Genomic DNA, 27,589 nt, shown 5'->3' on the forward strand with positions numbered 1-27,589 from the left:
CACAGTTTAATAGTCCTCCTCTTTGAGCTGCTGGAAGTTGATTTTAACAAATGGAGATAGTAATTTTTGTCCTCAGAAGGATGAATAAAATGAAATGGATAAGCTGTAATTAAGGAGGCCATTGCAAGTCAAGTTTTAAATACCTTGGCAATTCCATCTATAGCAAGTGTACAAGTGAAAGGCATTGCAGAGAAAAAGCTCCACGGTGCATCTTGAAAGTTTTGTTTCTTGTGTTGTAACCTAGGTGTGTGCTGTGACTTAGAGACCATGTTCATGTTTATAAAATATGCATTGGATGTTTAACTTGTTTTGTGCTGTTTTTCTTAATGTGTTGATTTATCAGGTACTACAGAACAACGCGAAGTACCAGGTAGTACCGAAAAAGCTGACGATAGGCAAGCGCTTAGCACAATGTCTGCATCCAGCTCTGCCAGGGGGGGTTCATCGGAAGGCACTTGAAACATACGAGATCATTTTCAAAATCATTGGACCCAAGCGTTTGGCCAAAGATCTTTTCCTCTACAGGTACAGTAGTTCAAACAACTCCCTTCCAAATGCACAGTTGAGATGCTTTTGGTTTCCTGCATTTTATATTAATAATATTGCTTTGTTATATAGCAAGAATCAATCAGTTTTTCCCTCGTGTTACTGGTGCTTGTGTAGTACTCTTTTCCTGAGTATTGTATATGAGAAGATAAACAGATCACCTGAACTTTTGTTAGGAACCAACTTCAGTGCTAGAAAAGCTGGAATTTATTCTTTCTTTATTGAAATAAACAAAGTTTTGTGCATGTATATTACAGTATGTACAGTAAGTGTCAACGCTTATTTCAGTCTAATCACATTACATTTTTCTATTGTAATTTAAGTGGTATTGGAAAAAAATTTGAGTATATTTTCTCTTTTGGAGAAGCAATCAAATCAACAGAACAGAAAGATTGTCTGTTTTGTTCAAATGGGAGACAAGTACAAAATTTTTCTCACTGTCAGTCTCTAGAACTGATGATAATGAAAAGGAAGGATAATCTTGAAAAAGTAAACGTAGTGAAAATATGCTGATTCCTAAATCTCCAATAGGTATTTGGTTGGGTGGGGTGAGCAAGACATTAAGCTTTTTATTATATAATGCACAGAGGAATGTGTGCATATATGTATACACATAGTCACACATGGGTCCTAATCTTTAGCTATCCCTGGAGTTTAAAATTTCATCAGTTTGAGAAACAGTGGAATAAAACAGTATTCTGTTTAGGTAGCAAAGGTGTGTATTAATGCTTGCAAAGAAATTGTATGCATTAACATCAACTATTCTGTCTCGCATTGTCAAGATGTTTATATATAGTTACATTTTGTGATGAGGGAGTGTCTCAGTTTTGTGTTTCCATATGTTTTTAAAAATTCTGTGAACTCATAGCTCACATCTTTTGCTTGTGCAATGATTCAGTAGCTGCAATAACTCATTAACAATAAGTTCTAGGATAGTGGAAGATGCTATCTTGTGCAGTGTAACTTAAAGTCATTGTTACTGATGCTTGGGAGAAGACTAGCATTCACTTTAAGGCATTATCAGAGATTCCAGTATTTTTCATGAAAGCAGAATGACAGTGTCTGAACATCAGATCTTGAAGGATGAGTAGTAGCCTTACAAAGAGAGACTGTTGGGTAGTGTGCTGGTTATTGAACAAAAAGACATTTTCTGCAGAAAAAAGAAACCTATTGACAGTGGCAAAACGGTAGTTCTTCTACATAGATAAAGGCAAAAATAATTTTTACAAACATTTTTGAACTTTGGAAAGATTTTTTTCCTCCTGTAACGTGGGTAACGTTGTATCCACAATGACTTTTTTTTTTAATAGTAGATTTGTAGGTGTATATTTTAAGACCCTTGTCTCAAACTTACCTTTCTTACAGTTCTTTCCTTTCCTTCATGTGTCAAGGGTCTTCTGACCTGAGCCCTCAGTGATTTTAAAAATTGCAGTTGTGTTCACATGCTTTTGATTATCGGTACTGTTTGTAATAATTTATGATATTTAGTAGCAATAGCAAAAATGTTTTTAGTATGTAGGTAACTTCTCCTTAGCTGATCACACTTACAACTTTCATGAATTTACACTTACATCCATAGTAAACTCAAAGCATACTTCCAATGTTTTCAATCCTTTAAATGCTACATGATGAACAGTGGGTTTATTGCTAGTTTAAGAATCTGTTTTCAGACTGAGTTTCTGAAGTAAATATATACTTTATTGCTATTTAACAATATAAATGTCTTAAAATTTATCTTTAAGTTATCTTTACTTGGTGAAGTAAAGCACAATTATCTTTTTTTTCTTACAGAAAAGTATTTCTGTAAACTTCCTCAGATGTTCTCATCCATTTTTAAGTGCAAAGACAATGTATTTTTAAATACATTTTACATTGTGATGTAGTTCAGCATGGGCAAAATTAACATTTTTGTCCTGCAGAGACGCTTCTGATTTATCATATTTATTTTATTGGTGAAAGACACAGTAATCTCAGGGCCTTCAGTGCTTGCTATCACAATACTAATAAAGGTCATAATATTTAATCTTGACATACCAACCTGTCAATCTGTAAGGCAGTCATACTGTGTGGTGGTCTATGCCTATGCAAAATTCTAAGATAAAAACCTGATACTTATAACTACACTGGACATGCCCGTAACAGTCTTACGATATAAATGAAATCGTTTCACATGAGAAGCTTCCTAAAAAAAGAAAAAATTTATTTTTCATAGTTCTGGACTATTTCCACTCCTTGCCAATGCCGCTATGTCTGTCAAGCCAACATTATTGAGTCTGTATGAGATTTATTACCTCCCTTTGGGGAAAACATTGAAGCCAGGACTGCAAGGACTGTTAACCGGGATTCTGCCTGGGTTAGAGGAGGGGTCAGAGTATTATGAAAGGTAAGGATATATATGTTAATAAAATGATATTCTTGATTTGTGGGGTTTTTTTTGCTGCAACTTTTCATTAAATACTTGTATGTGGATTTTTTTTTTAAATAGGTGGTATTTATTTTCATCCAGTCATTAATTGCAATGGAATAGTATGGTAGAAGATTCTTAACATTAATTATGATAAATTAACTGTTAGTTGTTCCTGTTAATGAAAGGGAATTGACATTAAGTAGACTTAGTGTTATATGTTGGTTTCTTCTCCCAAGTAACAAGCGATAGGACAAGAGGAGATGGCCTCAAGTTGCGCCAGGGGAGGTTTAGGTTGGATATTAGGAAAAATTTCTTCACCAAAAGGCTTGTCAAGCATTGGAAGAGGCTTCTCAGGGAAGTAGTTGAGTCGCCATCCCTGGTATTTAAAAGACATGTAGATGTGCTTAGGGACATGGTTTAGTGGTGAACTTGGCAGTGTTAGGTTAACGGTTGGACTTATCTTAAGGGTTTTTTCCAATCTAAATGATTCTATGATTCTTGTTATGGATTGAGATATGCAACATGTTAGGAACATGCTGCTTGTTTTCTTTCCATGGGTTTCCTCTAAGATAGTACTGCCATATTATTCCTGGTCTAAAATACATACCTTAACTGAGTTTAAGATAAAAAACAAAGCTTCCATCATTAAGATTCACTCATTATGATAACTAAATTGTCACTAAACCACCCATGTAAGAGACAGCAATAATCTACCTATCTTTATAGGTTATTACTCTATTTCTAGCGAGTGGCCTGGGAGGTAAAAGCTCTTCTTATCTAGCAAGCCTAAGCCCCGGTTGAGTTATCTTGACCATGGTGTCTGGGGTAGAATCTTGACATATTAAAGGATGAAGTTGCAGTCCAAGGCTTTGAGTTGTTGGAATTGTTCATATACTTACATATTCCTTATATTTCTGACTTCAGAAGCTAGAATTTTCATGACTTGTATGTGAAGAGCAATTTAACACTTCTTCTATTTCCGTGTAGGTAGATGCACACAGTGTAGTTGGCATCACTACAACAGGGAACAAGGGCTACTCAGCTTGCCTCCCAGCATCTGCTATAGGGTGTAGAGGTGCTGCCACATGAGCGGGGAGAATTGAGGGCAGGGGAAGGGATTGCTTGTAACTTCAGGAAAAGAGAATTGTGACATTTTTATGCCCTGTTATTGCCAAAAGTGCTCAGTGCAGGGACTGAAAAGGCAAAAGCCATTTGCTTGATTCTTTCCTTCAGTAGCTATACTTTCCTGCTGTCTCTCTGAAACATCTGTCTGTAGCAACACTTGGCTTTAAGTAGCAGATGAGAAAGTTATTTGGCTCTTTGAACACAAGAAGTACATACAGAGAAGCTGTGGGCAGGCAGAAGCATTTTGCAAGCCAGGTTTGGCCCACAGGCTTGCTAGCTGGATCACTGTTCAGGCTGCATTATAAGGTTCAGTGTGTAACTGGGGCTTCTCTTGGCCTCTCAGAAGAAAGTTTTGACCATCCTGTAACTATTTTTGTGTTTTCTAAAACTGGGGGCAGGGGCAAGGGCTGTGATACATGCCCTAATTCAGCTGACTTGATTTTACTGCAGAACGAACACACTGTTGGAGAAGGTTGCCTCGGCTGTGGATCAGTCGGCGTTCTACAGTGCTCTCTGGGGTAGTCTCCTCACAAGCCCTGCAGTTCGCTTGCCTGGGATCACTTACGTCCTCTCCCATTTGAACAGGAAGCTTTCAATGGAGGATCAACTCTACATAATTGGCAGTGACATTGAATTAATGGTAATGTTTTGTTGGAACAATGAAGACATCAGTGTTACTTATATAAGTAATAATATACTTCCAGGGGTTTAGATGTCTTCTCTATCTTTGAACATAGCCTTTGAAAAGATAAAAGTTCATGCTTATTTTTATAGCTCCAGTTAAGCTTATGGGTTTTGCGCATGATAAAAGTGTTGCAAAGCTGAGTTAATGTTTCAGAACTGCTTAGGTTTTGTATAAAACTTTACATTCATGACACGCTTCAGTTAAAAGTCATTGAGTTTTGTTGTATTTTTTGAAAAATACATAGAGTATTATTTTGTCTTAAGATATTCATAATATAAAAAAGCAAAAGCTTAATGTTTGTATAGTTCATGGAATCTATGTTGATTATACGTTTCTGCAGTGATGAAACTTTGTTTTACTGTTTTGTCTTGTTTCATTATTCAGAATTTTAAAATAACTTCATTTCATACATATCACTATTTATAAAAAACTGTTCTTATTTTGTGAGTGTTCTTATGTCGATCTTCTTAAAATAATACAGTAGATAACTATTTTGGGGGGTCTGCTGTTACTTCAGGTGGAAGCAGTAAGCACATCAGTGCAAGATACCAGTGTTTTAGTGCAGAGGAGCACGTTGGACCTTATCCTTTTTTGTTTTCCTTTCCACATGAGCCAGGTAGGTTATTAACATAAAAGACGACAAACTCCTAAATGTACTCCACTTAAGTCAGTAGCAGTATTTAGTTGGTCTTCGTTAATGATTTTCTCCAAGCTTGAGCAAGACTCATATGTAAGAGTTCCTCTGATAGGTTTGACAGTTCTCTTGTTGTGATCTCTGCCCTTCTGCTTTTTAACTTGCTGTGTTAACTTTGACGTTAACTTTAACTCTGTATATGCAAAGTCAGTATAAATTATGATATTTAGTCTATGCAGAAGCTTTTAATTTGCACTGATTTGATGAGAAAAATTATCTGTTCGTGTGCAAGTCTCCAATTCTCAGTGTTCAAAAGCAGCAAAAGCTAATCCTCTTAGCATAACCGATTCAAAACACTAGAGAATTGAAAATGATTATTGGTTTTGGGTGAGTAGTTAGCCCTAGCAGTAGTGGGAGATAGACCTTAGAACTTCTAGATAATATTTTTTTTTACTGCATTTATTATTAGTCACTTTCTGGTTTTAAATGATCCATGATTTATTTTACTCCCGGGGGAAAACTTATACTAGGTTGATGCTCACCTTGTTAGAAATTATGGAAAACCTGCACTTTCCTGTAAAAAGAGCTGTGTTCTTGCTTGTGAAAGTGGTTTATTCACATTTATCAGTTGTTACAGGAATATTTGGAGTGTCTCTGTTTAGGTGCTAGAATGGTGAAATTATCAATATAGCATTTTTTAAATAGTAAGACTTACACAAATACTTAAAGTAGGAAGAGATGGAAAGGTATTTAAAACTCTTCAGTTTGGTTTGTTTGGGTTTGGGTTTTTTTTACAATTAGAATTTTTACAATTTAGTTGAATTTGCTTCCAAGGCTTTTGCCTAATAAACAGAATGAGATGTGTTGTAATAAAAATGAGCTGTTAATGGAGTCAGGTATTTTTGCTGTTCATAAAGGGTGCATACTGTTACAAAGTGTCTGTTCCAAATAATCGTATTTTGGTTTCCTAAAAGCAAGAACATGTTTTCTTGTATTATTCCAAATTCAGAAATGTCAGAACATGGAATTAACTATGTTTTAGCACACATCAAGCTGCTAGCAAAGAACAAGTGTTACTTTTAATAGTTGAATTGTGTTTGTACATTCTTCAGGCAACACGTCCAGACATGATCAGAATTTTGTCAGCAGCTCTTCATGTAGTACTGCGCAGGGATATGTCACTCAACCGAAGGCTTTATGCGTGGCTTCTAGGTAGGTTTGCATTTAATGTCATTGTTCACTAAAAGTGGGGAAAGGATCTTGTTCATTAACTGTATTTTGCCATACTGTGGAGAAGGATTCTTGGAAAAATTAAATACTTGATTTGTATTGTAAGGAAGGAAGGCACTATCTCTCTCGATGGACAGAAAAGATGAAAAATGTCATGCTGGAACTCTTTCCTGTCATATAAATTATTAGTGCATTTTCCTATAGCAGCGATTATGGGCCACATTCAGAGCTAGAGCCTGATGCACTAGGCCCATGTAAAGAGACACTGAAAGGCAACTTTTGTCTCTCTAAAAACATAAAATGGAGTAAACAGAGAACAGGCATTATAGAGTGTAAATGGCAGTGGGAACACAACAGCATAGAAGGGGTGAAAATAAAAGAATGTTGAAAAATGTTGATATAATGATGGATGCTTAAGTATGAAGACTTCAAGCTTCATTAGATATTTGCGTGGTTGAATTAACAAATCGCCAATCACTTATGTTCTCTGTGCAACTAGAACATTATTTCAGTGCCTTTCTGGGGTAAAGATCAATCAATGACAGGATGCATGCTTTTACTTCTACCAAATGTCAGAATATCAATATGCATTTAATTTTTTTATGTGAAACCAGTGTGTAATCAGAAGATGGTTGCAGACAATTATAGTTATTTAAAAGACTATTTAGGGAATATTTAGAAAACTAGAAATTAGAAAATTTTAGAAGACATTTACTATTATTCAGCCTTGTTATTTTAAGGAAATGAAACTTGTGGTCACATGAAACTGGTCTGTTACTTTTTAAAAGCACTTTCAGCCCACTTTGAGAGAAGTCACGATCTCTAACATGAGAGTTACTAAGAGTGTCACAGAAACTGCAGACTGAATGGAAAGACAAAGTGGTTTCTCTGCTTGAGGGGAAGACTGTTTTATAGTCTGCTTTAAGGTGTTTGTCTTCCCAGCTCACCAGCAAGTGCACATATGTGCTTCCCAGGCTACCCAGAACCCTTCCCAGCAGCTCTTGCATCTTTCCTAGATGATAAGACATCAGAGACAGGTAGCCTGTAGGTGATTGGGGAGCAAGGAAGTAAGTAGTCAAGAGACATGAGAGAGAGAGAACTGAAGTTATGAAGAGAGGTATAAAGTCAGCAACAGTGTTTTGCATGAGGGGGTTGGTTTTGTTGCTGTAGAATTTGCAGGGATTTAGAAGATAAATATGAAAAAAATTCAGCTTCTTCAGTTAATAATTTCTTAAGACACTGAGTTGTTAATTACCTTTTAAAGAAAGACAGTGAAATGCACTGTCATGCTCCATACCTACATCTTCCAATTTAGGGAAAAAACAATTTTCAGATTAAACACTGCACTAATGTTTCATCTAAATTTGGTGGATTAGATGTCTTTTTTGCTGTCATTGGAAAAGACATCTTGTTTAAAGATGTGTTTAAAATAACATGCTGCTTTTTTAGTCATGGAACCTTCTTTTATAGCTATTTCATGAACATAGTCTCCACTGAAAGATAATATAACTTCAGAAGTAGTTTTACAGTGACTGTTCCTGGTCCTGTTCTATGAATAACTAGTGCCTCCATTTGCTATATATTTGGACAGACCTTCTGGCAATATAGCTTTTTTTTCTTGTTTTTCTTTTGATGCTGTGCTGCAGTTATGATATTCTACTCCTAATATGAAACATTGGGGGAGGGAGGTCAGTTATGTTCAAAGAGTCTCTGAAGCCTGATGTTCTGTATGATGTTACTTAATTCCAGTGTTAGCTATTTGTTCCTATTGTTTTATAGCTGGGAGTGGTCTATTAACATTCTTTAGGCATAAAAATCACATTACATCTCTTTAGATTCAGATTAGCTTAACCATTGTTAACAGTGGGTGTTTTAAGTAGCTGCTAAAGGGCATGCAGCTTCTCAGGCTTTCCTTCTATTTTTGTAACTTCAGGACAAAAACTGTAAAATGCTTCTGTGGAACAGTGTGATATCCTGATTCCTTCTTGTTTTGGTTTTTTTTTAATTATTTTTTTTTCCTTAAGCCTGTGTTTTTTGTAGAATAAAAAATTTACTTGGAAAAAGAAAGAAACAAACTTACAAAACGAAGTTCTATCTCCTTCATGTCATTTTGAATAACAAATTGATTTTGTGTAACATCCCTGATATTCTCTAAGTGCTTTGGTCATGTCACTGTGTTTTGGTGATCATCTCTTTATATTTAAAATACTGAATTTCATTTTCTTATAATATTAATATTAATATTGACATATTTTTGTGGGGCAGGTTTTTTGAAGATAGTCTAGGACTATGTGGTTCATGCAGTGTTTGTGAGCATTTGTTTCTTTTGTACAAGAAGTAATTTGGTTAATAACATTGCATAAACCTAAAGTTCGTAATTTGTGTGCACACTGCTTGCATGGAAGTATCACTTAGTTTCCTGTATTAAACTCTGTAAAATCATCTTTCTCTTGCCAACATTACTTGGACTTCATCTTGGTAAGTTATCAGTGCTAGTGTGTTGATTTCTAGTTTAAAGAAATTGGCAAAATATTCTCTTAAGAGACAAATAGTTATTTCCTGTGTCTTTTGTTTGCTTGAAGGTTTTGATAATAATGGTGCCCTTATAGGACCCAGAAGTACAAGGCACAGCAATCCTGAGGAGCATGCCACTTACTATTTCAACACCTTCTCTAAAGAGATGTTAGTCCAGGTAGCTATATGATGTTTTATTGTGGCATATATCTTCATAAATGGATGCTGATCAAATTTGCTGTATCTTTATCTTTTGACTTGCCATTTCAGTGTGACTATCTAATTTCTGTCTTTGTGGTACTGTGTCCTACTCTTCTAAAACCTTCTCAGTGGAAAAATGAAGACATGGGATAATGTGTCTCTTTAGAACAACAATATGATCAGGACAAATACTAGATTTCTCTCTCTTCTCTTCCCCAATGAATGTAGCGTACATGAAAGATATTTGATTATGAACCCAGCACCCCGGAGCCTGTTTTTTCATAAAATGGAATTGGAGAATTCTCTTCTACTTCTGTAGATATGGAAACTGCTCTGTGTCTTGGGAATCAGAAAAAATTGATCAGATAGTGCTCAGAAGGTCAGAGTAAGAAGGGTCTTCCTCCCCTCAGTAGACAAGGGGAACATCTTTTCTGCTGTCCCTTGACAGTCAGTAACAGTTGAGCAAATTAGCAGTCATACTATTTGACCCTTAAAACTTTGCCAAGTCAGCTGAGATCACCTGGCCTCAAGAACTGTGCTCCTTCTCTCACAGTAATTAAAGTATACAGATGTCTTTCAAGAAGCTGTGAGTCTGATCTTGAGATCAAGAAGACATTTTATCATTAAGGCAAATTGATCAGGAATTTTCTGATATTCAGACAGGATTGTGGTGCTACATACGGGAATGAGAGTGGGGATTCCAATATTAGTAGCTGGCAGAAGAATGTTCAGCTCATCACAACTTAAAGCTGATATCCAGCACAGAGCTAGCACTTTCAGTGTTATTTGAAGATAATAAGATCTGCTGTTCTACTGATAAGGAGACCCCAGAATGCCAGTGCAGCAAGGACCTCATTGGTACTCTTTCACCCTTCTCTTGTTACCCTTCTGCCTCACAGCAGATGATACAGAAATTATCCAAGTGCAGAGGACAGGTCTGAATGAGATTGTTTTGTGTGTGCCCTGTATATAAAATGTGGTGAGCTTTTAGCAACGGTTAGGCATTTGTTAACAGGTTGTGGTCTTCCTTTTAAATCTGTCCATCTTTCTAGCTTAATCAGTCTCATTAAAGCCTTTCTGTCTGTAAAAGACTAACAACAGTGTAGAGTTGATATAGTGCATTTGATTTTTTTTTTTTTTTTTTGGTAGTAGGCACTACTGCTACAGTAGAATGGAGAGTGGCCATTTTTTATAATGTGGATAATTCACTTTTGCTTTAAAGTTTTTTATGGACATTAAAATCAGCGGCTTGCTCTACATAATACAAATTGCAAATGCCTTCTGAAACCATTTGCTGTCTTTTGAAAGATTTTAAAAGCATTGCTCTTATATGCCTTCTTCCCTAGCAGTCTCTTTGTGTGTTCTTTTATCCTGTCCACCCCCATCTTATTCATTGATACAATGTACTGAAAATTCTGACCTTCTAAAGGCGCATTCAAGTACAGAAGCTTTTTCTTTCAGGGAACTGGCTGATAATACTTCGTTTATGGCAGATAACAAGGTCAAACCTGTTTTCCTGCCTCTGTTCTTTCCCATCACTCTTGTTTCTCTTCTTTGTCCTCCTTTTTTAGCAGCTGTAAAAGAAATAAACTAGTTCTGACTCAGACAGCGAAGCCAGCACAGAGAGAAAACTAAGCAAGATCTGTGGCAGTTTCCTTGGGCTTTTTTTAATTCTGCAGTTTGTGCCCTAAACTGCGTCAGTATAGAAACTCAGTTTTCCCATTTGTTTTGAAGTTGTCATTGCTATTTAGTCAACTTAGTCAAGAAAGCTTTCGTTCAAATAGGTGGGTGTATCCTAGATGGACAGATTATTATTTATTAAGCCCTTAATATCTACATGACTTACCTTCTCAAACAATTTCTTCATCGCTTTTCATGTTTTCTCTTTTATTCTTATGAGATTTTGAGTTGGTATCTGTTTATAATATTCTATTTTGTCTTTATGTATATACAAGTTATCAAGTTCTGTTTCATCGAAATATTCTCATAAGCAAAGTTGAGAGAATACTTAAGCATGGAGAGAATGAGCTGCAGTGAAATTAAATAGTGGTCTCTACTACTGGGAATTTTCCCTTTATATAGCTTTTATTGCCTCTTTCTTTCAAAAACTGTTTTTTGTTTTCCTGATACGCTTTTGCTCTTTGTAGGCAATGGTTGGAATATTGCAAGTTAATGGGCATGGAGAAGAAAGCACATTAATGCAAGACTTAAAGCCTTTTCGAATTCTTATCAGTTTGCTGGATAAGCCTGAACTAGGTAATTTTCATATTACTTCTAGTCTTTAACTTGTTTTATGTGGTTTTACTTTGAGAATTTTTCTCTCTTGTTGATCAAATTGAAAAAGCTGTATTCTTAGTACTGCCAGCTTAGCTAGAATTCTTAGTTCTTCCAAGCTAATAATTTAGTGTATTCATTAGATTTACCTTTTACCAAATGCAATTTCTTCTGCTTTCAACACAGGAAATAAGTTAATGTCATAGGGAGAACTGTCTGCATGTTGGAGGAAATACAGATTGGATCTTTTCCATTTCTTTAATCAAATAGTGACTTTCACTATTCTAAATGTTCAGCTGTTGCTTTTGGGAATAATCTGCTCTTTCTTCTAATATACACATAAAGTTGAGAGATACTAAGAAAACAATTTTTTTTCACAAGAATTTATTCAGAGGAAGCAAGTATTTCTTTGGTGGGTGATTGTGGTTTTGTTTTTTTTAATTTCTTTTTCCCCCTTTTAAAGTGTTTAAATGCACTTTTTATCAGGTGAGTGCAGAGGACTATGGGACGAAATTTACACAATTAAGTGTAAACCTTTCCTTTTTCATTGGGATAACAGTTTGGAGGTGACTGAAAAAATCAAAATAGGTTTTGAAGTCTATTCTAAGATTTGGAGGCGACACAGTAAAAGTGTAAAAGTACAATAATTAAAGAGTACAACTTGAGAGGAAGTGGTTAAGACAGACCACAAAGAACAAAATATCTGACAAGAGTTTGTCATCGTCCTGGTAATTTTTGATTTCTGGGGGTCAGTTTAAACTTTCAGAGGCAATGTGTATGTTAAGATATCATGAACTAAGCAGAGCTGTGTAGATTCTTTCAGCAAACTGAGATGGAAGAAGCTAATAGGATTTCTACTTAACTTAGTGAGCGTACTCTCACTGAAGGCAGCTCAGTGAGGCTAGGAGAAAACATGAAAAAGCACAGGGTATTTCAAGCACTTTGTGAACTCATTTCAAAATGATTTTGGGTTGGGTGTTTTTTTTTCTAACTTGAGATTTAGCTCAAATCTGAAAGAGGTGCTATTTCAAAAGGAATCTTGCAGACTGTATCTGGAATTAAAGAAAACCTGCCTCAAATTAAAAGGAAGATGCTCAAAATATTTCACCTCATATTTGCATTTAAATATTTGAGTATATTTTCCATATGATAACAGTATGAGCTAGCTTATGTGTGGGCATTTGGAACTGTTTGGTTGAAAACTATCTTTGATCAGGAATCTGTGTAGTCACATTAGCTGAGCTGATAATCCCTCAAAGAGGGTATGTTGGCTTGAACATGGGCTATACTGTTGTGACTGCATAGCTTTTGAGCTAGGTCTGTCTGTATCCAGCCATCATTGTACACACATTGTATGGGAGAAGAGATCCACTTGTGCTGTATATACTCCCAGGCATTACAATTGCCTGTGTGTATTTCTGGAATGCAAAGGAACTTCTGAAATTGAGGTAGTTTATGAAATTGAACAGAAGGAATTTTATGGTTTCGGTGACCAAAGCTACCTAATGATTTGGATAGTTTTGAGATGTGGACTGTTAGTGGTGTTATAATGCATAAGGCTGATCGCTGGTATTTCTCCCTAGGCCCTGCCATCCTAGAGGATGTATTGATTGAAGTGTTTCGAACACTATATACACAGTGCAAAGCAGAACTGGAGCTTCAGGCAGAACCTTCTTTCAACAAAGACCACACACAGCTAAGCAGGTGAATAATGAGTATAATGTATTTCATATTAAATAATATATCTTTTTGTTGCTGAAACCATGACTGTGAAGTCTGTGGGACTGTGGCCTGGTTTCTTCATGGTACACAGTCCGTTGACATTAATTGCAACTTCTGTGCTCAATGCAAAGGTCTGAAGGGCTATGGCTTTATTTTATTTTTTTAATATTTAGCATATGTTTTATTCTTTATCCATGACAAAAATGCTTGATACAGCTAGAAATCAGTATGTCAATGGTACAGATTAGTTGTGGCATTCTTTACATCTGTGTTCTTCCAAAAAAAAGTGGACTGATGAGCTTTTTGTAGAGTAAAAATGAAGAGTGCCAGAAGACAGCCAGAGAGGGGGATAAAAAGAGTTTCAAGATTTAAGGTGAATATCTTTAAAGGTGGAGAGAAGAGGGAAGTTCAAAGCTGTGAGGGAGAAACAGCTGTAGGAATGATCATGGGTAAACAGATCTATTAAAAATGTGGTTAGAAGCCAAATACTAAAGAAAGAATGGAGAAGAAACTTAGCAACTGTGAAAAGACATTGATATGAGTAGCCTGACAATAAACTGAACCCTAGAGCAACACCCACTGTAGGGATGAGGGGAGGATAATTTGTCAGTGTTAACTGGCAGTGGGTAAACTCGGGGTGATGTGTAGTTACATAATTCAGAAATGAAGTGTACAAATATAAAATGTTCTTTTTCTTTCAGCAAACTGAGAGAAAACAAGAAAACAGCAGAATTGATTAAAACTGCTAATCTTCTCTTTAATTCCTTTGAGCCTTATTATATGTGGGATTACATTGCTCGTTGGTTTGAAGAATGTTGCAGGTAGGTTAAAATACTTAATCTCTGTATGTGTAAAGTTGAAGTTAGCTTTTGTTTTAAGCTTTTTTCCTTAAAAAAGAAGTTAGTCTAATGTGATCATTTAGTCTGTAAGTCTTTTTCTTCCCCAGCCCTTTAACTTTGGTCTTTCGCCAATTTTAATCAGATGTGATTGGTGGTCTCAGCAATGTGAGTTCTCACAAACTCAGTGTCTGGGTAAAACCAAGAGACAGAATTATCACCCCTTCTGAAGGAAAGACTCCAGAATGATCTCAAAGCTAGTTTGTTTTGTTCTGTCTGTCCAGTACAGGATTACTCACTGAGTGTCTAGCAAACCCGTCAACTTCACCAAGAGTGACTTGTGGAATGTGTTATCTTTTGCCCTGCTCTTTTAGGAAAGAAAAAAGTGTGGGAGTCCTGTACATGGCAAGGAGGGTTATGGGAGGAAACATAGTAAATAAGGGAGAACTGAAAATATTAATGGGAGGAAGAGGGACCAACGGCCCACAGGAGAGCAGGGGTTGTTGCTCTGGATAGATGATGTAGGGGTTTTAAATGGAATTTGTGTACATTTTTTTTCCCCCCATTGCTAATGGAATAGCTTAATAATGTATTATTATATTATATTTGGACACTAAGTTGTCTGTGAGCTAACAGTGTACTGTCATAAGTAAAGAAAATAGTGTCTTTGGGCTGCATTAGGGGGAGCATGGTCAGCGGGTGAAAGGAAGTTATTTTTCCTTTCACTTAGTGTTTCTAAGGTCACATGTGGAATATTGTGTCCAGCTTTGGGCACTCTGCTTGAGGAGGAGTGTTGAGAAACTGAAGAGGCTCTAGTAGAGGACTGCTAAGATGGTCAGTCAGAGTCACAGGATGCTGCATGGGAGGTTGAGGTAGGTGAGTTTGATTTGGCCTGGCCAAGAGGGGGCTCGAATAGCAGCCTATGACTTCCTGAAGGGCATTTACAAAGTTGATACAGCCATACTTTTGGTAATGGGTCATAATAAAACAAGGGACGGCAACAAGTGTTGGCTCAGGAGTTCAGGTTGGACTTTTGCAAAAGTTTTGCTAGGAACATAGTGCAGCAGTGGAACAGGTTATCTAGGAAGGCTGTGGAGCTTTCCTGGGAGATCTCCATGACTTTGCTAGACAAAATTATGGATGAATCTATCTAGCATTGTTAACAGTCCTGCTCAGTGTGAGAGGTCAGACTAGATGAAATCCCTTCCAGCATGCCTGTGACTTAATTTTTATGTATTGGACTGAATTGCAAAAGTAAAGAAAGCAGTCTACAACCAACTAACAAGCAGGTGAGGATTTCTCTACATACTGAGATGTTACATGTCCATGTTACTGTAAGCATGGATACCAGATTGCCTTATTAATAAATAAATGGAATCTGGAAAACATTGGTTGTGGGTTTTTTGTCTACATGAGCTGCTGTGTTATGTAAGTTATTGTCTTCCTGTTTAAAAAGATACACTATTAAGTGAAAACATAACCAGTTGATTTTAAACTGTGAATTTGTAAGTTATCTTTATATCATCTAGTCTTATTGCTAAATCACAGTTATTACTTTTCAAGTGATTTAGATATCCCTCTGAATATGTCTTAGGCTTTTTCTTATGATTTTTCCCCCACTGAAAATTAAAAATATAATTTCTTGTATCTGGTGTTTTTTCCCATCTAAGTATTGCTTACTGCTATTGATCCTTCTCTCAAAGCTATTTTTTGGTGAGTGTCTTAGTGAGTTGAATTCAAGTCATCCTTTATGAGGTATTACAGTTGAAAAAAATCTGTAATTTATTAAATGGTATGTCTTTCTGGGTAGGAACTTACACAAAGGGACCATTTCACTGAACTGTAAAATAGGCTGCTAGCTCTATGAAGAGAATTCTCTGTTAGAGATGCAGTAACCCCGTGGAGGTGTGGGTTATGTAGAGTGCTACTTCTCAGACATAGGTTACTGACAGAATGCAATTCAAATACGATTTTAAAAATATTTTTTAAATCTTTTGATTAATTATTTAACATCACTGTTTCAGACTTGGTTTCTGTAATGCTTCTATTTCAAATAAATCCTTTTTTCCGTCCTAGCATGTATGTTCATGAACCCTTCCAAAACAGAGGGATTAGCATAACTTGCTGAAAATGTGACACTGCCCTCATCCCTCCCCCCACCCCCCCCTGCACCCCAGCAGAATGAATTAATCGGAGAAACAAAATATTATTCCTTTGTTCATATCCTTTGTTTATAACAGTGTCAGATTGCAGCATGATTTCACAGGGGATTTGTGTTCTGTCTTATTTCAGTCAGCGATAAAACTCATCAGATTATGAATTCTTGTCGATAGTAAAATGATGCAGTCAGCTGAAATTGGAGTGGACATTTAGAAGAGTCTGTTTTGTTTTCCTCTGGCACAGCTTTAAAGCTTCATGGGCCTTTTATTTCACTTTTGTTTGTCTTTATCTCAAGTGCTTAATGCCTTAGGTTTAGATCTCTTCCAAATTACTGTGCTTCCAGTAACACTATCCCTTAATTCTGTTATTGGTGCCCATGCTCATACTAGTAAATATTGCTGTATATGGTGGAGTCACAAATTCAATTTTCTGTAGCCTAAATTTCCTGATTTTATGAATGAAGACTGGTTTACAGTGAAAGGCTGATTGCTGCTTTTTCTGAAAGCATGCAATGGTGCCAAATGAGCTACTTAACAGTAAAAAGAGAGATTGATTATTTGTTTATAGGGATTATCCCTGATGTGTACAGCTTTGCATTAAGTTACAGAAACATGGTCAATATAAGGGGACCAGAAAAATATCATGAAACCCTATTTGAATTTTGCAGGAGGACATTACATGCCAGACTTCAAACGGGGCCCGGAGGTGGTAGTGAGCAATCTGAGTTACCCCTGACAAATTTCTGCTTGTTAGTGGATTTTTTGTTGGATATAGTTTCTTTGGTAAGAATTGCTTTATTTGTTGCTAAAACTGGGATTCTGTATATTTATAGTCTACAGAAGTACTGTATCTGCTTTATTAATTGTTTTTCCTGAAAATATATTGCTTTAAATTGGTAGACAGCCTTAGGAGAAGTTTTGGTTTCAATTTATGATTCTTGAGAGACTGGTTGGATATAACCAAAGTGGTTTTTATGATGCTTATACCTGAAAATATTTGTCTGTCCTCAATTTCTTTTCTCTAAATTTACAGAGTATTTGTAGATGAGTATAGTCTTTTGTAGCTTGATATGCTAGTTTAGATGTACAGCTTTCTTTTAAGGCTCTTTTAAATGTCATGATAAGATGTATCTTCTTTTTCTGTTGGCATTGCTTAATGTAGCAAAGACTGTTGGAACTGTTTTTTCTATACCTGTCTTTCCTCAATTCTTTGCTTTCTCATTTCAAAGCCTACTAGAAGTATGAGAGTGCTGTGTCAGGTATGGCAATCAGCCTGTTTTCCCTTTAGTTCTTAACTTTATCTTTCATTCTTAAACTTTTATATTAAGGTTATTAAAATAATAGTAGTAGCATTCTTTAGTCTTACATTTTGTAATGTGTTTGTGTAATGAACAAGATGTAAAATTCTGAAAAAGAGCTAAATATATTTCTATTTGTTGGTTGCCCAACCGTAAAGTTAATTTTGTATGTTTTTGTGGGTGAAGCATGTATTTCTTATTCTTGGATATTAAGATACTAATTTTCCTTTTTCCATGTTCCATATGTTTAGAACACAGTTAAGCAAATGATAGGTACCACTGTTACAGAAGATAACTTCCAGGGTGGAATTTGGGGTTACAATTAATGAGTTTTACTATTACTTTGTTAGGAGACTTACATTGAGATACAGACAGAACACTTGCCTCAGCTGTTGCTCAGGATGATTTCTGCGTTGACAAGCCATCTTCATACTTTGCACTTGTCTGAGCTTACTGATTCTCTCAGACTCTGCTCGAAGATCCTTAGTAAGGTTCAACCTCCTTTGCTATCTGCTGGTACAGATGGTATCCTGCAGCTTCCTAGTGGACACAGTGGCTCCATCAAAGAATGGGAAAATAAAAAGGTAACTGATTATATTTTACAGCATCTTGGAAAAATACTTTTTGTGTGGAAAGGAAAAGTGAGGTTTCTACATCTGTGTTGAACCACCTACAAGTTTTTTGGTTAGATTTAGTTTAATATTCAACAATACGTGTGAAACTTGGATCATCAAAAGAAGTGTGTACTTCCCTGTGGTAAAAGGTCTTTATTCTTAAGGGGTTTTATCTAGATTTAAAATTATACATGTATAAATCACTTCAGAATCACGACCTAAGAATGGTCTAATCAACGGAGAGTTGAATGCACTTCAGAAGCCTGATCATGTAGAATAACTTCACTCAAAAGAATTCTTCATTTTGTTACATATCAGGCATATGTAAATTCTCCTCTCACCCAACTTATGTGCATCAGATTAATACCCATCAGTCATTTTACTGTAACTGTTAAGTTCTTAAAATCATTTAATAAAGAAATAGAAGAACCAAACCAGCCAGCAGCTTTCTCTTTTTCTTTTAACATTGTCTAGTTTGGTCTATACAACCACAGCTCTGTAAGGTATGTTAAGTGACATGCCCTGAAATCTTTGTTCTCCAGCTGAAGAAACTAGAGGAACATCATAGAATAATTTAGGTTGGAAGTGACAGTTGCAGGTCACAGCTCAAAGCAGGGCTGATTTTAAAGTTAGATTATACTTTAAAGCTAGGTCAGGTCACTCAGGATCATATCCAGCTTATTTATGACTATCTCTAAGGATGAAGATTCTACAACTTCTCTGTACAGCTTGTTTGTTTGCACTGTGTCATCTAATCAGACTTTCCATTGTTGCAGCTTGTGTTCATTGCCTCTTGTTCTTTCACTGTGGATTTCTGAGTGTGCCTCCATCTTTTCAGCTACCTAATGGGAAGTGACAGCAATGAAGAACCTTCTCCCCCTCCACAACTCTTAACATTCTTAAGACTGAGGAAATCCAGCTCTCTGAGCTTTCATTCTATGTCCTTTGATATGGTGGCCCTCCACCGTACTTAGTACATCAGTGTTTGTTTTGTACTAATGAATGCAAACTTGGACACAGTATTCCAGATGTGATCTTAAAACTGCTGAGCAGAGCAACTAATCACTTCCCTTGACTTGCTGGCTATACTTTTACTAATACGGTCTTGTATGTGGTTGGCCTTCTGCACCAGAAGGATCCACTGCTGGCTCTCATTCACTTTATCCATTAGGACTCCAATATCCTTTATGCAGGATCCTATCCTTATTCTTTCTACCCAGGTGATACCTGCCTGACTTGTTCTTTTGCCTTTTTTTTGGATAAAGCCTGTTTTGACTGAATGATGTTGCCTTTTGAACCTTCAATGGCTTTTTTCTTTCTATTACAACCACCTTGTATGTGGCCATGGCTTCTGTTAACAGAAAGAGTGAAAATAATTACCATGTTTCTGACCTCTTTTATGTTGTATTTTATAAGACAAGGTCGCCCTTTATATCTTTCCAAGCTTTTTAGTACATATTAACGCGGGAGATAGTGAAAGCTGTCTCAAACAAATTTTCACTTTCATTCTTACTCCATCTCTGGTAAAGAAAATGTAATTCACCATATATAATGTCGTCTCTATTTATTCATGAAAAAGTTATTCAGATTTATGGATTATGCTCAAATTCTGTATTTAAGACAGCCAATGATTAGGATGGCAGACAGCAAGACAACTTCTGGGCCTGTTAGATCTCGAGCAACATCTGCCATTGCCAGTAAGACAGCTAGATGAGAAGTATGTGGGCATGTTCTTTCCCTGCATTTACTCCCACTTACCCATGCATTTCTGTTTAAGTTGCTTCCCTGTTTGCCTCACAGGAAGCAGGCACTGTGTTGCAAGTTACCAACAAGACTATAGGGGGTTAGAGCAGCCCAGAAAGCTGCTATGGGTTATTTCTGAGTAGAAATCATTCATCAGATTTGTGCATATTCTGAACTCATGAGGAATTAAAATGCACAATGAGCCAAGAAGAACTGTTGTTGCTGGAGCAACCTACCTTTCTTGTTTCTAAGAGATGATTTTTTTCTTTTTAGTTGCAAATGGTTACTAGCTTTTAAATGAAAGCTTATTTCTTCTTTTATAGTTTTAACATTGTATTTGAAAGAAATCCTCAACTTCCAAATCTTGGGAGTTGTATATAAAAAGAAAGATGCTAACTAGTTAAAGTTGTACCATATATACATCTATGAATTAAGATTCCATCCACATTTAATAGACAATTTCTTAAGTCAGAACATAAATTTTACTGAGAAATTGAGCTGGCTTTATTAGTATAAATGTGGAAGTGGGAAATTTTTTTTTTAATATTATGAAAGATTTTATTCTTCATTTACAGCTCCACAGTTCACTTTTTTAAGGTGTTTTGACAACTTATAGTTGTAATGTTAAATGGCACTGATCCTGCCTTCGTAATGAGACAAAACTTTAACAGTTGTGATTCTTCTATCAGTAGTATATCTGGACAGTTACTAGGTAAAAATAATTTAACATCTAATGTGTTTATTTGCTTGTATAGTGGGAACTTCAGAAGCGTGATGGGAGAAGTGTATACTTTTTCCTACTCTCAAGTCTTCCCATTCTTCTTGGCTGACATCTTTTTGTTCCTTTGCCTGCAGGCATTTTTACTCCTGTGTGACTGCAGCAGTTTCTGATTAACACATAAATATCTTGTCCTTTTGTAGAACATTAAAAGAATCTTGCTAGCCAAAGTGACCATAAGCAACATAGTTCAATGTCCTGCCTCCTACAGGAAGTGAGGGGGTTTCTTTCATGTATGAATATTTTGGTTTATGATGCTGAATAAATTTATAATACCTGTGCGTATGCATTTCAGCATTCTTTCATAAAAAAAGGACATGATTGTGATATGAAGAAAATGTTAAAAGCAATAATAAAGTATTCTACTTGGTAAACAATGCTCTTTTTTTAGATAGTTAGCTTGGTCTGGCAAGCTTACTGAAACACCATCACTTTGCATAAAATGTATTTATATGAATGGATTTAAAACTGTGGAATAAATTTGTTACTTTCAAATGGAGAAGCAAATAAATATTTTCTCACTAGGACCTAAATAATCCATTTTGAACAATCATTAAACTTTTATCCCTCAGGTGCCGTCAGTTTCACTTGAAAATCCCAGTGATGTGTTTGAAGATGGTGAAAATCCTCCCAGCAGTCGATCATCAGAAAGTGGATTCACTGAATTTGTACAATACCAGGCAGATACAACTGATGACATTGACAGAGCACTTAATGAAGGTCACGGTGCACCTGGCATTCCTATTATTGGTAGCACATCCTCAGAGACTGAGACGGCATCAACTGTGGGATCTGAGGAAACCATTGTACAACCTCCTTCCATAATGACACAGGGAACAGCAACTCGAAGTGGGAAAACGATCCAAAAGACTGCAATGCAGTGCTGTTTGGAGTATGTCCAACAGTTTTTAACCAGATTTATCAACCTGTATATCATTCAGAGTAATTCCTTGTCTCAGCCCTTTGGGGCAGAGCTTCCAGTAGACCCCACTAGAGAGCAAGGACAGACCACAAAATTGGACAGAGACTCACAAGTTGATGCTAAGGTGAAGAAAACAAACAAGAAAAAAACACCGAAAGAATACCTTCCTGCCTTTATTGCTGCTTGTCAGCTGTATCTTGAATGTTCGAGCTTTCCAGTTTACATTGCTGAAGGAAACCGTACTTCAGAATTACATCCTGGGAAGCCTGAAGTTGGTAAGCTGCTGTCTTCTTTGCTTTTTAAAAAAATTTTGAAAAAAAATATTTTAAGTAATAGAATTCATGCTTTGTGTGTGTTGCTGTTAGCTGTTCCTCTCAGAAATGTAAGTTTCCTTCTGTATCAATTGCTTTGCTTCTTGGAAACTAAACTATTTTAAGATTTTAAGAACATTGCTGGCATGGGATTTGACACTAATTAATATTGGGTTGAGAAATATAAATTATGCAAACTGAAGCCTGAGAGTAGAATCTAGATTTTCAGATGTTCCTTTTTACTGTATGGTTCCATTATGTTTTCTTTGTCATATTTTGTAATAGCCACAGTTGACATCAAATATGTTTTTAGCTTCATTTTAGAAAGTTTGGATTGATGTGCACATCAATCACTTTATGCACTACATGGAAATTATTTTTATTGGACAGAAGCTTATAATACCAGATAAGAAATTAATTTTACTTTGCTCCTATTAAAGGAACAGTTCTTGCATAAGAACTACAACTACAGTTGCATTAGAAAGCAAAATAAAAATGATGGGTTTTGTGAAGTGTGAATGTATTCAGATAGGTGAACACATTCAGATATGGATATAGAAATGTGATTATAACGTTGACAGTTCTGGATTACTGTAAAATGTGACACTTTAGATGGACAATCCTTTTTACAGTTTGTAAAGTCATCAATTTAGAGTTCTAATTTTGGTTCCACTTCTGGTCTGTAGCTTGAGGGTTGCCTTAAAATGGTATCATGGTGGATATGCTTGGAGCATGCAAGAAATGGATACAATAATTTTGACTGCTGTCACAGTCATTCTTCTGTGATTTTATTTTTCTAGGAAACTTCGTGGTTGCAGCTTTTTATTCTTAACCACAACTTTGAAAATCTGTTAAAGGCTAAGTGGTGGACACTGCTTGGAGATTAACAGTTTTTTGACTTTCTGGAAAAAAGAATGTTAAACTAACATGACTGCTTCTTCTATTCCTGTAGTATTTAAGATGTGTTGTGTATGTCTTCATTATACGGTCAGGAGCAGAGTGTATCTTCAACTTTGTGAGATCTGGACATATCAAATATTTGTGTCAGTTGAAGGCAACTTTGCTACAGCTGTTTATAAGTTAAGGTTATGGCAATGCTAAAGGGGTGCTACCTTTTGTAAAAGATCTAGCACAGGATATTTGTGCTTCTATAGCATGACCCTGAAAAATGTGATTTTTTTTTTTTATTTTTTTTTTTTTAATTCCCCTGCCCCCCCTAACACTAGCAGCCTACAAATGAGTGTTGTGGGAGAAGAATAAAAATATTTTAAGTCATCTGTTTGCTTATTACTCCACTGTGGATATAGTACTTTTCATTATGACTGCCTTGTAAACTCTAAAGCAGAATGCCTGTAGAGCTTGAGTAGTAGTCCCTTGTATGAAGGCAGTGATTCTAGAAATCTTTTTCACTTTATTAAATGTCTTGGATTTGCATTGCTCGATCATCATGTGAACCTTTCCATTGGTGATGCTGCATTTGCAGTTTATTAAACAGTGTGACTTTGAGGAATAAGCATAAATTGTAGGTGAGTGAAATTAACGGAATGGATTTTGTTTCAGATGTAATCATCTGTTGTACAGAATGGTGGGGTGGGTGGGAATAGTAATGGGAATAGGGCTGCATAGCTATCCCAGGAGTCCTGCTTTCTGTAACAGAGAATGATGGTGGAACAGAGAAGGGGAGAAGGTAGTTACCATAATTCGCATACCAGCCTTTTCTTCATCTATTGATATGTTTTTCTACTGCAGAAGAGGCTGTTTTTATTGAAGGGCTCCTAAATTTAGATCATGTTTTTTGATGGGTTGCGTTACTGATGTGACCCAATTGTCTCTAATCAGTGGTGAGAATCATCAGTCTGTTTATTTGAAGGAGCCAAATTAATCTGATATTGATAGAACATAATTGTGCTTAAATTTTGCTGTATGCTTAATTTCTCAGATAAATGTATGCTATTTTTAATTGAAGAAATAAAAAAACCAGAACGGAGTTAAGCTCAGAATAATGTTTATATCTGTAAACTGTAGAACTTTATGTCGAATTGTTAGGTATAATTAGGTTCCAATTTACGTTGCAGAATTAACTATTGTGGATATAAATCAGAAATTGCATCATCCTTCTCTTCATTCTAAATAGGTGCTATAATTGTGCCTATTAAATAATACTACTTTACTTGTGTCTGATTCTAGAAGCATTTGCCTATTTTAGGAATGTGATCAACAGGGTCCTTTTGAAGTTTTAAGAAAAATTACTTTAGGATCTCTGAAATAAAAGGGTGCATTATTTGCTTGGAGATTTGACTGCACTTCAGAGAAAGACACGTGCATTATCAGGCCAGTGTATGGTATTAAGTGAGGGGATGGTAAGAAGCTGAAAACAATCACCTACAGTGAAAACAGACTATGATCTAATAGGATCAAGTTTCTGCTACCCAAAACATCAATTTTCACAGATACTTTTACTTTTAAAGTGTTGCCAGGGAAATCTCTCTTTTTTTTGTCAGTTTAACTTAGTTTATCTATAAATAGTATATGTCAATGATTCCATATGTATGTGTATTATAATATCTATATAATGTAGCATTTGTATATTAAAATAATATTTTATATATGTAAAGTACTACAGAATTATTCCACACTACAAACTACAATGTTAAGACTTGATTGCTGGTCAAGAATTTCCTGAAGGAAGAAAGTGAGTGAAAGGATATGCAAACTACTAGAAGTCCAGTTCTGTCTAAAACATGAAATCGTGTGGATGCATTTCCATAGAATTTATTTTTCTGTTCCTTGTTCAAATTTTCCTAGTATTTTTTTGGTTACTAAATGTTTGAAGCAATACAATATTGCATTTTTAATTAGATTATTTTCAAGATAGAGATACATCAAGAAGTATCTTTCTCCTGCATACATTTTTCTAAACCCATACAACAGGCAACTTGAAATATGAAAGGTAAAGAACAATTGTGCTTATGGTTATAGGATATAAGAGGAAAAATTCATAGTATTTAAAGTTCTTAAATTAATGTATCATGTGTGATTTTTATTTCAGACTGTGAACAAGTACAGCCTCCACTGTGGCTACAGACTCTAATGAACGCTTGCAAGCAAGCAAGCGATTTCAGTGTTCAGGGTGTTACTATTTCCCTTGTGATGGACTTGGTTGGATTGACTCAGTCTGTTGCTCTCGTCACGGGAGAAAATCTGAACAGTGTGGAAACTGCTCAGCCTCTTAGCCCTAACCAGGGAAGAGTGGCTGTGGTCATCAGACCTCCTCTTTCTCAAGGCAATCTGAGATATATGGCTGAAAAGACAGATTTCTTCAAGGTAAAATGCAGTATCTTATTGCTGTTTTCTTTAGACTTTTTTTCCTGGCTGGTGAAGACTGACAGTCTTGGTCATTTTATCATCCTTGGTATGGTAAACCAAATTTTCTTGCCAAGTATTTTGGTAATGATTGTAATGTGTGTTAGACACTAAATTAAAATACATAGTAAGTTTTCCCACTGTGATTGTCTTATTGACTGCTTGGGTAAAAATCCTTGTTTGAATGAATATTTTAAAAGTATAAATAAAACCCGATTGAATAGCATCGTTAATTAGCAAAGGTATGAAACTAAGATGTGCATAATGTAGGACTCTGGTAAACCACAGTCTGCGTTTGTGTAATTTATGTAAGAAATCATTTACAAAAGACAATCATCAGCAGGGTATATTACGTAGTTAATTATATTTCAATTAAAATTTATTTCTGGAGATGCCTGTGAGTTCTGACTCCTAACAGAAATTTTTTATATGGTAAGTTACTGCAGTGTTTCAAAGTGTTCCTATGAACATAAGGAACCAAAAAGAACAGTTTCTATAGATTGCCTGTTGATCATATGGTGTCATCTGATGTAATGTCTCCCACCACTGCATAGAGCTCAGTGTAGTCTAGAGCAAAACAAGGCATGATGCTCATTCACTTCTCTTTCCACTTTTATTTTCATGTACAAAGCATATAGCTTTAACTCTTTGGGACCAGCTGGGTGATGGAACTCCTCAGCATCACCAGAAGAGTGTGGAGCTCTTCTACCAGCTGCACAACCTCGTTCCGTCTTCTAGCATTTGTGAAGATGTTATTAGTCAGCAGCTGACTCACAGAGACAAGGCAAGTTGTTCATATAGTTACTAAAAGATGAGTTAAGTATGTAACTATAGAAATATACTTAGAAAAAGGACTTGGTGCTTCAGAGGAGGGCATAAACAACTTAAATATTGAAAAAGGTGATTCCTTAATTGTTTTAAGCATTAAAAATATTCTTATCTTTTACTTGCATGCAGAATATCAGATTTGTCTACCCTCTGACACTGCTATTCTTTCCTATATTCCCACTCAACAAGAAACCTTAATCTTATGTCTGTAGTAGTTGAGTCCTGTTTTCATGATGTCTTGGTGTTTCACAAACCTATAAAAAGTGTTTGAAATGGTAGTAATTGAATATAGATTTTCTATATTCCATTCCAGTTGTCCCAACCACTTATGTACAGCTCCATCAAATTTAAGCACATTTTCTTATGCTGTGTCCTAACCAACTGTAGTTCAGTCCTCTGGTGTGCTCCCTCTTACTTCATCTAATACTTGAATCTTGTCTAGTAATTGGTCCTAATATAGCATCTAGACTTCCTGCTTCCTCTCCTCCACAGAACTTGGAGAAGGAGCAACAGCCAGGTTATTGTCATCACCACGTCTCTGTTGCTCATCTTGATAGTGGGGTTGGATTTCTGCTTTCTTAACAGTCATATGTGGTTCCCTTTATCTTTCTAGCCTTCTGCTTTCTCTTTTCTCTCTCTCCCAGTTGAGGTGTCCCTACTGCCTTTCTCTTTGTGTCACAACCTTCTTTTTACAGTTTGAGATCTGTTTTTAATTCCTTTCCCTTTCTGTGAGACATCTGTATGAGTCTGCTGGATTTGATATTAGTTTTCTGCTTCAGCCTGAATTCCCTTTCTCTTTTAAGCAACAGTGAATTGTTTTTTTTGTCCTTCTGACCATCTTTATATATTATCTGACTCTGTCTCTTTTTGTAAGAGTTAATGTAAATATAAGACAAAAGGGCAGCTTATAATTAGTAAGATTTTATTTCCAGGTCCCAAGAGCTGTGCTATATTTCTGAGCTCCATCTTCTGACACTTGTCTCAGTTAATTATTTCCAGCTAAAGTGTTTCTGTGAGATTCTTTTCCCCTGTTGGGAAGTGGAGGAATTGCAGTAACTAGATACTTTGAATGAAGAGGCATCTGTACAATTCTCCAGTCTTATGCAGCCCCTCTCTTCTCTAATTCTTTGTCCTTAAAAGATTTGAATTCTGACTGTTTCTGCCATGTTTGCCAGTTCTGGAGGGCAACTGATGAACTACTCTAACTGTAATTGCCAGTTTTCTGTGCATCTGTGTCTTTGTGGGAAATGCGCTTGCCTATGCTGGCTGATGTGGCAGCTGGGTTGTGAGTTGTCTGTGCATTTCTTTGTAGTATGCCGCTGAGGCTGCTCTTTTCTTGAAGGTCTTTACTTTCCATCTCTGTCTCATGTCAAAAGCCATGGATTATAATTTGAGCAGA

At 36.0% G+C, this 27,589-nt stretch overlaps 1 protein-coding gene across 15 annotated transcripts in view; it reads left to right on the forward strand.

Annotated features, from left to right (window-relative positions):
• DOP1A (DOP1 leucine zipper like protein A) overlaps nucleotides 1–27,589 on the forward strand; it is a 68,473-nt gene that overhangs the window by 13,626 nt on the left and 27,258 nt on the right. For 11 of the 15 annotated variants that reach the window (XR_012628060.1, XM_074861947.1, XM_074861944.1 and 8 more), the window contains 15 exons: nucleotides 344–525; nucleotides 2,759–2,929; nucleotides 4,529–4,718; nucleotides 5,281–5,379; nucleotides 6,510–6,609; nucleotides 9,210–9,319; nucleotides 11,490–11,598; nucleotides 13,200–13,320; nucleotides 14,040–14,159; nucleotides 17,002–17,116; nucleotides 17,563–17,592; nucleotides 17,982–18,215; nucleotides 21,339–21,963; nucleotides 25,049–25,323; nucleotides 25,994–26,150. Coding sequence is in view for 14 of the 15 variants with exons in the window: in XM_074861947.1 (XP_074718048.1) it covers nucleotides 344–525; nucleotides 2,759–2,929; nucleotides 4,529–4,718; nucleotides 5,281–5,379; nucleotides 6,510–6,609; nucleotides 9,210–9,319; nucleotides 11,490–11,598; nucleotides 13,200–13,320; nucleotides 14,040–14,159; nucleotides 17,002–17,116; nucleotides 17,563–17,592; nucleotides 17,982–18,215; nucleotides 21,339–21,963; nucleotides 25,049–25,323; nucleotides 25,994–26,150 (2,638 nt within the window). In the remaining variant the exon portion in view is untranslated. Of the gene's footprint in view, nucleotides 1–343; nucleotides 526–2,758; nucleotides 2,930–4,528; nucleotides 4,719–5,280; nucleotides 5,380–6,483; nucleotides 6,610–9,209; nucleotides 9,320–11,489; nucleotides 11,599–13,199; nucleotides 13,321–14,039; nucleotides 14,160–17,001; nucleotides 17,117–17,562; nucleotides 17,593–17,981; nucleotides 18,216–21,338; nucleotides 21,964–25,048; nucleotides 25,324–25,993; nucleotides 26,151–27,589 lie in introns of those variants that run through there. The other 4 variants (XM_074861953.1, XM_074861957.1, XM_074861955.1 and 1 more) reach the window with 3 other exon arrangements.

Source organism: Strix uralensis, chromosome 3 (genome assembly GCF_047716275.1).
Source record: "Strix uralensis isolate ZFMK-TIS-50842 chromosome 3, bStrUra1, whole genome shotgun sequence".
Taxonomy (NCBI): Eukaryota; Metazoa; Chordata; class Aves; order Strigiformes; family Strigidae; genus Strix; species Strix uralensis.